The sequence below is a fragment of the Arachis stenosperma genome, chromosome 8 (genome assembly GCF_014773155.1).
Source record: "Arachis stenosperma cultivar V10309 chromosome 8, arast.V10309.gnm1.PFL2, whole genome shotgun sequence".
Taxonomy (NCBI): domain Eukaryota; kingdom Viridiplantae; phylum Streptophyta; class Magnoliopsida; order Fabales; family Fabaceae; genus Arachis; species Arachis stenosperma.
The window spans coordinates 29,619,657-29,634,478 of record NC_080384.1 but is presented as its reverse complement, the minus strand read 5'-3'; the positions used below and the strand labels follow the sequence as shown (position 1 = coordinate 29,634,478).

General features: G+C 31.5%; 2 protein-coding genes across 4 annotated transcripts; one reads left to right on the top strand and one right to left on the bottom strand.

Annotated features, from left to right (window-relative positions):
• Window positions 1–7,329: 7,329 nt before the first annotated feature.
• Window positions 7,330–9,384, top strand: LOC130944627 (GDSL esterase/lipase At5g22810). The gene is made up of 5 exons (XM_057873033.1): window positions 7,330–7,671; window positions 7,764–7,894; window positions 8,372–8,605; window positions 8,702–8,957; window positions 9,037–9,384. Exons 1-5 carry the CDS (start codon window positions 7,413–7,415, stop codon window positions 9,228–9,230), a joined length of 1,074 nt encoding a protein of 357 aa, XP_057729016.1. The 5' UTR covers window positions 7,330–7,412; the 3' UTR covers window positions 9,231–9,384.
• Window positions 9,385–9,536: 152 nt separating this feature from the next.
• On the bottom strand, window positions 9,537–14,627 carry LOC130944625 (uncharacterized). 3 transcript variants are annotated; one of them, XM_057873028.1, is made up of 10 exons: window positions 14,434–14,627; window positions 13,805–14,146; window positions 13,605–13,670; window positions 13,343–13,482; window positions 12,753–12,879; window positions 12,387–12,538; window positions 12,056–12,191; window positions 11,215–11,299; window positions 10,841–11,055; window positions 9,537–9,908 (listed from the first exon to the last, which is right to left on the bottom strand). In XM_057873028.1, exons 1-10 carry the CDS (start codon window positions 14,515–14,517, stop codon window positions 9,771–9,773), a joined length of 1,485 nt encoding a protein of 494 aa, XP_057729011.1. In that variant the 5' UTR covers window positions 14,518–14,627; the 3' UTR covers window positions 9,537–9,770. The 3 variants fall into 3 exon arrangements, with proteins under 3 accessions (XP_057729011.1, XP_057729012.1, XP_057729010.1); XM_057873029.1 differs by having other exon boundaries at window positions 10,841–11,112; window positions 13,805–14,300; window positions 14,434–14,626; XM_057873027.1 differs by having other exon boundaries at window positions 10,841–11,112; window positions 14,434–14,625.
• Between the last annotated feature and the right edge of the window lie 195 nt (window positions 14,628–14,822).

Here is a 14,822-nt window from a genome sequence, read left to right as displayed (position 1 = left end):
GTAATTCTAGCTCGTTTAATTACAATCAACTTCTGACCCAAAAAATAAAACGAAACTTACCCAATTGGATTTGTTCATGGAGACTTCATTGTAAGAGTATAGAAAAATATCCAAAAAGAAAATAAAAAGAGCCTAGCCCAAACACAAACGGCAAAAAGAAGTAGAAAAAGAACTAATTCATTTATTTATTTATTTTGGGCTTGTACCTCACTAGTCTTTAGTTTTTTTTGGTTCAGAATCCAGGCCAACAGAATGGCGCAGACCACAGAAAAAATCAGAGCTCATCCCCAACCATATGACCCGACCCATATATATATATATATATATATATATATATATATATATATATATGTGCATATAGAAAATTAACCACTAAATTTATATTATTTGTATATAAATATAAATATTTTATAATTTATTTTTAATGTATATTTTATATTATAATTAATTTAATAACTGATTTTTAATATACACATAGTGTTTATACTAAAGCTCAAATAATTAAGACCATGGTTTAAAATAGGCTAGTCCCGTTTTATGGACTTAATGAGACCAATCCATACCAAAAAAGATCAACTCAAAAAACTATACAAATTAACCTACATAACCTACTTGAAACACGAGTATCACGACCTGTGTGCTCGACTTGTGCGTCAAGTAATGGTTTGTTATTCCACTATTTTAGATAGTTTTCTCACATTAGTAACCACCTCATTGTGGAATAACTATACAACAAGGAAAAAAAATTTACTCACTCACTTCAAATATGATCTATAGGAGTGATGACCAAATTATCACCGTCTCCTATAAATACCCAATTTAATTCGAATATTTTTTAACCTATTCTACATATAACTTACTTAAATTTTTTGCTGATTTTGATATTAAAGTCCTTTACAAGTATCTCTTACCTGTCTTTTTTAGAGTTAACGTAAAGCTGTCTAAACTCAATTACTTACAAATCGTTCTAGGTATGTTTGAAAACGATTAATATATATAAGGTGATTACTCCAATGAAGATTTTATGATTGTCATCATGTGAAAATATTTTATTTTGATTATTAGATAATAAATTGTAGAATTTAATTTTTATATATTATAAAAATGTTATCTTTATTTAAAATGTGGTTAAACAAATAAATCACACTTTTTAAATAAAAATTATCATAAAAAAATATTTTTAACATTTTTATTGAAATAGTTGTCTATATATAATGCAAAATAGTTGCTTTAATTCCTCTTTATATAATGATAAATTAATGTATGTAAATACAAATATTAATTTATGAATGTAAAAAAATTTGACTATAATTCCATTAAGTAATTAATAAAAATCTAGTCAATAATAAATCAATAAACCTTTTTAAATTATATTTTATTAAATTGCTCTTCTATATTAGTCCATGATAACAATAAAAAAATCTTATGATCCAAAAATTCAGTCCAACAAAATACATAAATTCAGTTTTAATTTGTCTTTTTTTATTTTATCTTATCTTTATTTTATGTTATCTTCTTATCTTATTTTTACTTTTACATATATATTTAGTTTTACCTTCATAATTTAATGTACAATTTAATCAATCAACAATCAATAAAATTTCTTCATCTATTCTTTCACAATTTTATCATATTTCATATTAATTACTTATCAGTAATTATTTAAATTTTATTTTTTAAAAAATATAAAATTAATAATTATTTAAAATTGACTGTTAGAAATTATTTACCGACATTTTTTTCAAATGCCTCTCGTTAATTCATTATCAATAAGAAAAGGGAGGTAATAAATAGAAAGCATGGACATAATTAAATGGTGTAGGTGGCTGCCCAAAATTGAGGACCGCATCCGCATTGGCAAGTATGAGCTCTAATCTTCTAAAAATTTGAGGGCTACTGTGTAGACTGTAGAGTGGCTAACGACACATTTAGAGTGGTGCTTAAAGATTTGGAAAAGAAACTCACAAATTAAAATTAACTTATCCACCAAATATTGGATGTCATGTGCTTATTACCTTATGTCACAAGAAACAATAACCTGTTGCCCATAAGCAAACGAAGCAATTAAGAGAGTTTAATTGCTGAACATAGCTATATATCAAAACAACTATATACAACCAGACAACTAACAATACTAAATAACTTCACATATAAAATGCTGATATTAAAATTATTGTTGATTATAAAATAGCAGTTGGTTTAGCCATGATGGAATTATTGTTGTCTTTTCAAAACATCACACATATACTTTCTAAAGCACCCAATAGATGTGTTAATTATTTGTACGGAATAGATAATAAAGTTAAGACTAGGGGTGTACATGGGTTGGGTCATATTGGGATTGGCTTAATTTAGACCTGACTCGAAATATAGATCGGGTCTATTTTTTAGACTCTAATTCGATCATAGACCCGATAAAATTTACGCACCTTTGGGTCGGGTGAAAATTGGGTAAAAATCGGGTCTTTAGCATGTAAAAATACCTAATCTCCAATCATTATTTCATAATTCACATAGTAAAATTCACTTAAAAAAATATAACAAGAATTAACCATTTTCTAAAATTAAAGTATAACCATAATCAATACTAATACAATTTTGCTAGAAAACCAAGAGGGGTTCAGCCAACTCCTACCAACTTTTTAATGGATTAGACTTCGAAATTCATCTTAATAAAAATAAGTTAATATACATGGATGTTTTTTCAGTTAAGTATTAGAATGTTTCTTTTTTATACTAAATGGATGTTCTTTTATATATTTTTCGAATTTTTTTGTATTGTAAATGTGAATGTCTCTATTTTTTTAAGAATTTTATAATTTTTTTTAAATTTTATAGATATCTAATTATTTTTACAAAATATAATTAGATATTTTTTTTGTTAAACATTAAAATATTTTTTTTTCATATTAAATAAATATTTTTTTATATTTTTGTAATTGTTAAAAAACAATTCGTGTTCTACCACTCTTTTAAACAATTTCTGAAGCGATGTCAAGTACTAGACAGAGACTGATTTTAAGGGTGTATCAAGGAATTAAGAAGTTAGTTTATTAATCAATACTTTCATCATGTATTACTACAGAATGAAATTATTTTGTCATCACTCCAAAAGTCTGAAAAAGTTGCTGTTATGGCTTCGGAAGAAAGCGATGCACCAATTTGAATAAGTGACAATGGTCCATACGTGGTGGTAACAGATCCCCTTGATGGTTCACGAAACATTGATGCATCAATTCTAACTGGTACAATTTTTGGTATTTATAAGCGCCTTCACATGGTTTCGATGATGGGAATTGACCGCGTCAATGCAGTGACAGTTCCTTTACGTGATGTTATTATGTTATTTTTAGTCTGAGAAGTTGTAGAGTTTTGGGTGAGGAATGAGAATAGAAGCGGAGAAGATCTAACGATGAGAGAGAGGAGTCTGTGTATGTAGTTGTTAGAAGTGGGTGGGTTAATGTAAGAGAAAAGAGGAAGATATTTATAAGTTTTAATTAGATTTACTTAATTAATTTTAAATTTTTTAAATTTTGAATTTAAAAAATTTAAAATTAATATAATTATAATTAATTAAGTTGTTCTATTTTTGGATAATTAGGAGTTAATTCCATATATTTTTCCATACTAATATTGTCTAATAACACCAAATATTTAAATCAATACAAATAACATAATATTATGCATTAGTCTAAAGTCTTATGCATTTTAAATATAAAACATTAACTTATATTCTTATAATGACGAATAACACAAAATATTAATGTTTACAATATTTAAATTACACATAAGAATAGCCATCATCCATTACTAATAACACAAAATATTAGTTGTGTATGATGACCGGGCCACCGGGCCAAGTTCGGGTGACCCGAGCTATGGCCCGGATCCAACCCGAAATAATGACCGAATCTATTTTTGAGACCCTTATCCGTCCCTACACCCGATGAAATCACATTAAATTAGTCCCTAAAATGTTCGGAGCCGGACCGGATCTTCGATTCGGATCGGACCATGTACACCCCTAATTAAGACATACTAGCACAACAAAATTATTATATATTCACTAAAATTTGTCATTAAAATTAAACATTATATATATATATAAAATTTATTTTTAATATATATTTTATATTAATAACTAATTTTACTATATATCTAATATCGCTGATAGAGCAACTACTCTGTACACACAAAAATTAGTTATTATATATTTTATACGTTATTTTAATTTGTTGTATTTAGAGACTTGTATATTTGGCATGGTACACAAAAGTGGACCTTGTATAAGAAGCTGGGACAGCTCATGACATCAACGGACTTAGAATTTACTATAGTTATTAGTTAGTAACCAACGTCTTTTGTTACTAGTATATAATACTTACTCAATATTTTGGTTTTGGAAAATATAGAAAACAGAACAAAAAGCATGCTGATGAAAAATTGAAAATTACTTTCAGCCATACTAAATATGTTGCTACTTTTTAGTTTTTATTGCTCTATTTGATCATATTATTATGGGTATACCTTGTAGTTCAAGACATGCTTATTATATGCTTTCGTTTGAGAATGAATTTTCAAATAAACTAAAGTGACATCATAATGGCTACAGCTCATGGTTAATGCATTTTTTCCGTCACCTCAACTTGTAAACTTTAGTTTCGTGTTAACAAATTACAAGCATGCATGCTGTAATGAGACTATAACAGAATTTAAAAGTAATAAGTTAGTGTTAAATACAAAATACAAAATACCGTAGATCTTCAATAAACACATTTTCTTTCAATTTGAAAAAATCATTGTAAGTTCCTTAAATACATATTGCATATTTTAAAAGTATTTATAACCATTCGTTTTAATTTATCTTAATACAAAAAGCAATTAATAAGGGTATAATACAAAGATATAGGCAGTGACAATTAATAATGAAAAAAAATTAGACGGTCTGTTAGAACTTAGAAATCTGTGAATTGGCCTATGTTTGGCCTAACTTATTCTGATCTAACAAAAAAATAAGTTTAAAGTTTAAACTTAAACTATTTTAAAAATTTAAATTTTATAATAGGTTAGGTTTATAAAATAATCTTTTGACCTATCAAGTAAGTTTGAACCTGTTAAGATATATAAATATATAATTTTATTATATTAAAAAATATAATGATAAGAATTTAAATTTATATAATTTATTTTATTTAAAAACTTTTATCTACTAGCTTATTTATTTCTTTAATTACATATATACATTTTTTAAATATACTTAATATCTTTGATTTTATTATTTTATTATTTTTTAACTTTTTAAAATTATTAGGTCTTTTAATAAGTTTTAGGTTTGTCAACAAGCCAAATAGCCTATAACAAACTCAAACCAATAAATTTTATTGCAGGCCTAGGCTGTTAATAGTGAAGTTTGGTCTGGATCTATTTCAATTCCTAGTGACGATTTACACAACATAATGATGTATTATCATATTTCTGCAATTCACATATCATGACTATTTTTTAAACTGGGATGTTACACATCTATGTAACCATATAATTAAATTGGCCCAACACCAAAAAAACATAATAACATTAAATGAAACGTGAAATACACGTGCCCAACACACATGAAATCGTTCTTGCCCAACGCTTCTTCTCCCCCACGCTTCTTCTTTTTCTCCCGCGCTTCTTCTTCTTCTTCTTCTTCTTCTTCTTCTTCTTTTCACGCACGGAGCGTCTTCTTCTTCTTCGCCTTCTTTTTCGCGTTCCTTCTTCTCTTCCTTCTCCTCCTTTTTCGCGTTCCTTCTTCTTCACGTGTTTTCTCATTATTGTCATTCTTTTGCTGTTGTATTTTTTTGTCTTTTTCTCCTTCTTTCTCTGGTGAAGAAGTAGTAGAAGGTGAGAAAAAAGAGTTTTGAAGAGTGCAGAATGAACCGAACACAGTACTCATTGTGAACCGAATACATTACTCATGGTGAACCGAACATAGTACTCATGGTGCACCAAACACAATACAATTGTATAGTACTAAGTGAACGAACCCTGAATGCTAAACCTTAAACCTTGAACCATACCGTAAACCCTAAACCCCTAAAACCCTGAACCTTGAACCCTAAACCCTAAACCCCTAAACCCTAAACCCTCAATCATGAACACGGTGAACCGAAATTAATACACGGGGCGAACCAAAAGTTTGAAACACACTGAACCCTGAACCCGTAAACCCTAAACCCTAAAACCCTAAACCCTGAAACTCTATCGTCATTCTCTTGTTGTTGTTGTTGTTGCTGTATTTTTTTGTCTTTTCCTCCTTCTCTCTCTGGTGAAGAAGAGTTTTGAATAGTGCAGAATAAACTGAACACAGTACTCATGGTGAACCGAACACAATACAATTGTATAGTACTGAGTGAACGAAACATAATACATTATATAAAATCAAATTCAAACAGCTTTCTACAGAATGAACCGAACACAGTACTCGTGGTGAAACAATTGTATAGTACTAAGTGAACGAAACATAATCCATTATATAAAATCAAATTCAAATAACTCTGCCTACAATTTACATATTATCAATTCAATTCAATTCAATTCAGTACACCTCCGTCCATTTAATTCAATTCAAATTAGCAATTGCATTCCATTCAATTCGATTCAAAATTGAATAATCCAAACTTTGTCAGTTTGATTCGTTTCAGAAGAGTAATCCAAATCGCTCTCCTGATTTGAAATTGAGTCATTTATTGTTTCGATTCAGAAGTGCAGATCAAAAAAGAAAACGAAGAAAAATAGGAAGAAGATAAATGCAACGTAACTAGATCAAAATAAGAAAACGAGAAGATGAACGCGACTAGAGGAGAACAACGAAGGCAATGTAGATCAATAAGGAAGAACGTGAGCAAAGAAGAAGAAGAAGGAGGAGGAGGTTTACGTTGCAACAGAAGGTTTACGTTGAATAAAGCTTTAGGTTGCAGCACGTTATATGTAGCGCGTGTATGACAAACGAGTGAGGGATGGGGGACGCGCGTGTGGAGGAAATTACTTGGTTAATAACCATGTAAAAAATACATGAATGCAGAACTTTTCCGTTTTTTAACAAATACACGGTTAAACTGTGATATTTTAAATTTCCAGCTTGATTATAAATCCACACCACAATATAAAAATAATAAAATGAAACAGTCGGTATGTCCACAAAATTAAGATAATATAAATGTTTAACAAACATTTTACCTTTTTATTTTATTTTTTATTTTTTAACTAATGCAACTCTCAAAATTTCAGTAAGTTGAAGCATTTATAAGACTCTTGGAACTGCAGCCTATAGCTTCAAAGCACAACAGAACATCAGTTCCCAACACTCCAATCCCTCTCTCTCACTCTCTCAAAAGAAGAAGAAAAAGCTCATTGCTGAAGAGAAAATTGATTGCATGGAGAATCATCATTCAAGATATTACTTGACTTTCTTATTGCCTGTTCTAGCACTAGTAGTAGTAGTGTTGAATGTCTCTAATGCACAGCCTCTAGTTCCAGCATTGTTCATATTTGGTGACTCAGTGGTTGATGTTGGAAACAACAACCAACTACACACCATTGTCAAAGCAAACTTCCCACCTTATGGAAGAGACTTCAAGAATCACAGGTCAACTGGCAGGTTTTGCAATGGAAAACTTGCCTCAGATTTCACTGGTACATATTTATATCTAACACATCAAAATATATAGTATTACCTTGTTTTTCAACATGGAATTTGATCTTTGTGTTCCATTTCATTATTGCAGCTGAAAACCTTGGATTTACATCTTATCCACCCCCTTACCTCAACTTAAGGGTCAAAGGAAATAACCTCTTGAATGGTGCTAACTTTGCCTCAGCTGCTTCTGGCTACTATGACTTCACAGCCAAATTATGGGTATCTTTAAATACTTTGACACAAGATAAAGGGCCTCTTTTTTTTTTCTTCCAATTTTTCTTTAAAAACACTTCTAAAGTTCATGATGCTTATTGATGTTTTTAAAAGATAAAACATGCAAAAAGAATAGTAGTTTCAAGTTTGCTTGTTTTTAAGAATAAGTAATTCTATAATTATGTTGTATAACTATAGTTTTCTACTTATTACTTCTACCTATCATTTTCAACTTTATCTACAAGAAGTTCTATCATTCTCTACAGAACAAGAATTTCTTACTTCATTAAGGTTTCTTTAACTGCAAACTCAACTTTTTATTATTGTGCTGTTAATATTAATGTGAAGCATGAAAAAAAAAACATTTACTTGAGAAAGCAAATAGGCTCCTATAAACTCCATATAAGTCTCCTATTATGTTTGTGTGTGTGTCTGTGTGTGTGTTTTCAAATTTAGTCTTTTTTTTTTCCCCTTTGGATGCAGGATGCAATTCCATTGAGCCAGCAATTGGAACACTACAAAGAATGTCAGAATATATTGGTGGAAGTAGCAGGACAATCAAATGCTTCATCAATCATATCTGGTGCTATACATCTTGTTAGTGCTGGCAACAGTGACTTCATTCAGAATTATTACATAAACCCTCTGCTTAACAAGGTTTACACTGCTGATCAGTTCTCTGACATTCTCATGCAACACTATGCCAATTTCATTCAGGCATGTTTTCCTCATATCTCAACCTTACAACATGTCAAACAAGTTTACTTAATTGGTTCTTATTTATGAATTTCAAAACATGCTTACTTGTGGCAGAATTTATATGCACTTGGAGCAAGGAGGATAGGTGTGACAACACTGCCTCCAATGGGTTGCGTGCCGGCCGCCATCACTTTATTTGGCTCCGATAGCAATGTATGTGTGGCCAGGCTAAACACCGATGCTCTTAACTTCAACACGAAGCTAAATTCCACATCCGAGAGCTTGCTGAGAAACCTTCCTGGCCTCAAATTGGTCATCCTTGATATCTACCAACCTCTCTATGAACTTGTTACTAAACCTTCCGAAAATGGTATTTACACATAATCAAATAATGTGAGCTTTTCATACAATTGAATGCATTCTCAGAATATCTTGGGTACATTTGACAGGTTTTTTTGAAGCAAGGAAGGCTTGTTGTGGAACAGGGTTGGTAGAGACAGCTATATTGTGCAACAAGAACTCCATAGGAACATGTGCCAATGCATCCGAGTATGTATTCTGGGATGGTTTTCATCCATCGGAGTCTGCAAACAAGGTTTTAGCTGATGATTTGATTGCTGCTGGGATCTCTCTCATATCCTAAAAGAGAACTTTCGACTTTCGTTTAAAACTCCAGTTAAGAGTGGTTGCTGTTGTTGTCCGTATTCGGCTCATGTAAAACGTGGTTTAATATGTTCAAGGTTAGTTGAACTTACGTTTTCATCTAATAAGACCAATCAAGTATTATATTCGTTTAAGCTTCAAGTTTCTATATTGGTGGGGCTTAATTTGCCAGGTATCATTCAAGTAATTATTTAATTAACGGGTTCCAGAATAGAACTTACAAAAGCTTTTAGAAACTACAAACATTTTTGTTGTCAATAAAACTTTTATATTAAGCACCTTCACCTTAGCAAAACTCTTGTTTTATTCAAAGGATTTAGATACGATGATCATGCTACTGGGCAACAAACAACATTATGAGAAGATAAGAATGTAAGATGACGACAATGTCAAGAATTCAAGATTGCTCACGTTGTCATGTATAATAGCACAGATAAATGTATATTCTTCAAAAACTGTCTGGGTTCTGGACAACAGTAATTTACAAGAGTAAAATGAAAAATAAATAAATAAAAATATTCTACTTGTAGAATTTATGATAACAATCCAACAATCTCTTCACATCTTTTTCATCGACAATATCATCGGCATCCAACTTATTCTCAGTAGTCTCCTTAGCATCAGTCCATTGATTCAAAATGTTGATCATCTTCTTTAGCTATAGCAAAGGTTAAAGAGAAACAACTTAATGAAGGCAAAACATGCATGCACAAAAAAGGGGCACTGGTTGCAAATTAAATGATCAGAGTATTGGTTCAACCTATGATGTACAGACACGACACGGGACACGGAGATATACAAATTTTAAATTCTTATAAGAAATTCTTATAAGACATAGAAACACTATATATATATATTTTAGATAAATTGTAATAATATTTTAATATTTTATTAATATTAAAATATAAATTATTTTTTTAACTTTTTTTAATATCTCTTTTAATTATATAAAATATTTAAAATATTTTTTTTTATTTTAATAAATAATGATATATACTATTTCTAAACTCATTTCAAGAATATATATTAAAAATAAGGCTGAACACACGTGATGGTATTTAGGTGTGTCCAAATGTGTCTGGAAAAGAATTTTTTATTTTCTATTAAGACACGGTTGGACACCGAAGACATGCGTGTCGGACGAGTGCTAATGAGTGTCATGTCCGAAATGTATCCGACACGCGAACACGGTAACTCAGCGAAGTGTCCATACTTCATAGGGTTCAACCAAGACACTTTTTGGTACAAGGAGTAGAAAATTTGGTAAATTTCATGTATCAACTCTTTAAAATTATACACGAAATTCATCTATAAAATTTTACCCCTCACTAGTTTTACCCTTCACTTCTACCTTCCAACCGAACATTTAAACTGCACAAGTCATCACTTAATATAAACTATTACTAGCTTATACTAACCAGTTAGTGCAGGAGGAACAGTATGGATTCCAAGTTATATAATCATGATCACATACAATGGAATTAAATGGAACATGCTAGAGTTGTGATACTTCCTACATACCGATTCTTGTCATCCAAATGGAGCATTAATCAAAGATAATAAATTCAACAAGCTAAAAGAGAAGGATACCGATGTGTTTCTAGCATCCACGGTTGAGCCAGGAGACAAGCCTTCCTGTTCATGACTAGAGTTGACCAATTGTTGGTTAAGAAGCTCGTCTTCAATCATATCCGTTTTGTTCACAAGAACTGAAACGTAATGATATAAACTTGACGGACTAATCTCAGTTTCCTGAATTCTAACCATTATTCTAGCAATTACATTCCATAGTGCATTTCTTGCTTCTAAATCATCCGAAGCAAAAGGAAATATGTCAAGCAGACCAGCCAATAGGCCAAAATCTGGAAAGTAGAATGCCATTAATAATTAATACTGAGAATCATGAAAGAAAAAAAAATGGTTGAAGTTCATGTATGAGTATGAGACAGGGAAACCTGTTTTACCCTGTGATATCTCAGAAGCATGATCAGCAACTTCAGACAAAATATTTGCAATAAGAATTGCAGCAGTAACGCAGCAGTTCCCAACCTACAAAAGATATAAACAATTCACCATATATTTTAAGTTAGCCAAATCATTTCCATTTCTTGGCAATCTATAGATTGCACATATTAAAGCAGCAGGAGCTATAACTGACAAGAGTACATTGGCTTCTGCTTTCATCAGCTACAGCCAATTTAGATGATATTCTATGTTAACTTAAAAAATCAGGTGTTACCACTTTAGAGAAAATTTGATTTCCACAACACTATATCTCAAAATTCATTGACGTGAATTTGGTACATTGATGTTTGTTTAAAAAAGTAGGTTGCATTATTGAGTCCTCTGCTCAACTGATCTAGACTGACATGTATGAACAAAATTGTTAATTTATCATCAATACCACAAATCCTTTCATATGCTTGTATTTGTAACATGGATTGTGTTATTTAATTTTTTTTAAGCATGCTAATATTTGAAAACCCATGAACTGATGTAATCAAGGAAACAAGGAACAGAAACAAGAAAAGATTATTTGAAAAACTTTGTGAGGTATTGGAAAATTAAAAAAAAAAATCTAGGTATTTACATGAGTTCTGTGGACAAAAGATTATTCCTGACCAACATACTCCTCCAACAATATCTCACACCCTAGCATGGATCACCTACAAATTCATATTCTGACCATTAAAAATGCATACATATATAGGCTACCAAATACCAGGTTATAGCCATCAATAGTTATAAAGTATGTTGAGCAAAATGCAATGTTCTGAAAGTTTTAATTGAGTCAAAAAAATATACCTCCACTTTATCTGGGAACTTAATCAGATCACAAATTAACTGGAAAAGCTCTTTACTTGAACATATTTCCTGAGAATGATCATCTATAACAGAAAGTGCTTCGAGTGCACGAAGAATTAAATCAAGAATCGTGTACCTGAAACATAAGATAATAAAATGTTCTATCACTTCCAGTATATAGCTGGATGGATAATGTTGAATATGTAAGAGAGAAGAATAAAAGTGAAAGTACTTTAAGCACCTATCACTGCTATTTTATAGTTAGTATAAGAAGATAATAGGAACCATATGGCTTTGTCATTGCAGAATGAAGGGCTATGGATAGATGTACCTTTCAGGTATTCTTTCATTCATTAGTTTGCTCATCTCAAAGGCCAAGAGATTGATCAATATACTTGTCAAACCAAGCTTCATAATAGGGGGAAGAAGAGCATCCACAACTTTCTGCTGACTTTCTAATATTGCTAATATAAGTCCAATGCTCTGTCAAACGGTAGAACAGTTTTAGCTATTGATTAGATGAACTTACATTCTGACTCAGAAAGAGTGCTAAAAAAAGCAAAGGAATAAAACAAATAGTTTCCTCTCAAAATGTTTTAAGTTTCTTGTGCAGGTACTCAATAACATGCTCTCAAAAATCATAAACAACATAAAAATCAGTCAAAATTACCATGTATTAATACAGAGTGCTTATTACCTTTTCTGTAAGCTGAAGGTTCAGCGTATTTTCTGCAATCCATAATATTTGGCACAGTGTATATTCAGATTGCAATGCCTCAGCCCATGCAACAGATTCACCACTTTGAAGACTCACAGCCAACAACCTGAGTGTTTGGAAAATCAAGAATTAGAATTCACTGAAAAATTGAATTCTTTTTCATGCTTTGGAACAAATAAAAGTTATAGTATGATACCTAATTTAAAGTATGCAACAAATCACGAGAAAATAAATCAAAGTGTAATTTCCCAACTAATCACATGGTTGTTGTGCCGGAGTTTATCTTAAAAATAACAAGGAAAAATTAGTTCAGCCGGAACAAACATATGTATTTTTATCAAAAAAGAATAGGAAAGAAACATTTGATATACTTGGAGCATGTTTCTTTCACACACAAGTTATACACTGTAAAAGCATAGAGTGAAAATAACATGAAAACCACAAAACTAAGGCAATACAGAAATAGAAAGAAATAACGCAAATTTAATCAGCAAAAAGAAAATAAAACTATAAAGTAGTTGGACAACCAAAGCTGAAGTCAAACCAAATTGTGTAAAACTGCAACATACCGGCATATTTCACAAAGGCATTGAGGATCATCCATAAACAATTTGTCCACAATTATCTCAATCAATCCATTTGTGGAAACTATGCGCTTCATTGGAATTTCATGACAGGCCAGGTTTCCGATAATTCCTATGCTAATTTCCTGTGACATGAAATTAACCATAGATAGATGTATTAGATAATTCTTTCTTACCTGATAATCTTACTTTCCACAAACCATGTAAAAAAATGCATTAATTATGTCATATATTAACAGTCACTTACAGTAACACGTGGGGACTTGCAAACAAGGAGATTTGCTAAAAGCACATCGAGTATGAGATTCTCCACCTATAAGATTATAAAAGAAACTGCATCATCTCAATTCATACAACATAAAAAATGTTGAAATGCAGAAAGTATTATAAACGTAATCCAGACTTGGACATGTCATGAATTAAACCAATAGATGACAGCATACATACCATAAGTTCTGCATGTGTTGTGTTGGCAGCTAGATCCCACAAAACGCAACCATATTCCTCCCAGTCCTGCTCTTTACCTGCATTACTGGTACCATCACATTCTCCTTGCTGGCAAAACACTTCACCAGAATCATCAACATCCATGTTCTCAGATTTATAACTGGATGAATTGAGGTGCTCATGATCATTATCATTAGCAGCAGACACTGGAGCCCCTTCTTCTTCATTACTAATACTCAAACTTCGTTTAGGTGCATTCTGAGAAGCAGAACCCGACGGCAGCAGCTTCCTTATCAAGGAGATTATATAACTCGGATCAACTGTTGTTGATATGTCAAAAGACTGCATCAAAAGTAATTTAAAGCAATCGCTGTGTAAGAAATGAAGAACCCTAACCAGCTATTGCAACAATCCTAGTTTCATTTCCAGTATTACTACTACTCCTCCTCCTTCTTCTTTGTATTTTCATTTCAAACTAAAGCAAGAACACAGTACACTGGTGCAAGACAGTTGAAGAAATAAAATTAATTTCATCGAATGGATTCAAACGTAACTGAAATGATATTTTGTAATATTGAGGAATAAAAGAGAAGAAAAATAAAAATTCAATCAGAGGCGTTGATGATAACCTCATCCAGCGGAGCAGAAGGATGGTGCGTCGGACCACCGTGCTCCTCCTCTTCTTCGATGGCAGGATCTGTTGGAACCGCCATCAGCTTCGCCCTTGCTAGCAGTTCCCTCCAATTTCAAATATTTACCGGCAAATCGAATCAGAAATTCAGTAGCATCGTCAACACCACCATCCAAACCAGCTTGTATCTTCTTCAATGATTCTTCTAAAGTTCATTGTTGGGCCGGCCTCTGGCCCAAAAGGCCCAGCTATTTTCTTTTTCCAGAAAAAAAAATAAAAATGATAACTCGAGAAGGACCTTGCACCTGAATCCAACGGCAAATACCAGCCACAAATAAATTATGTCCTTTTTCAGTTTTTCCCCTTATTTATCTTTGCATTGGAAAT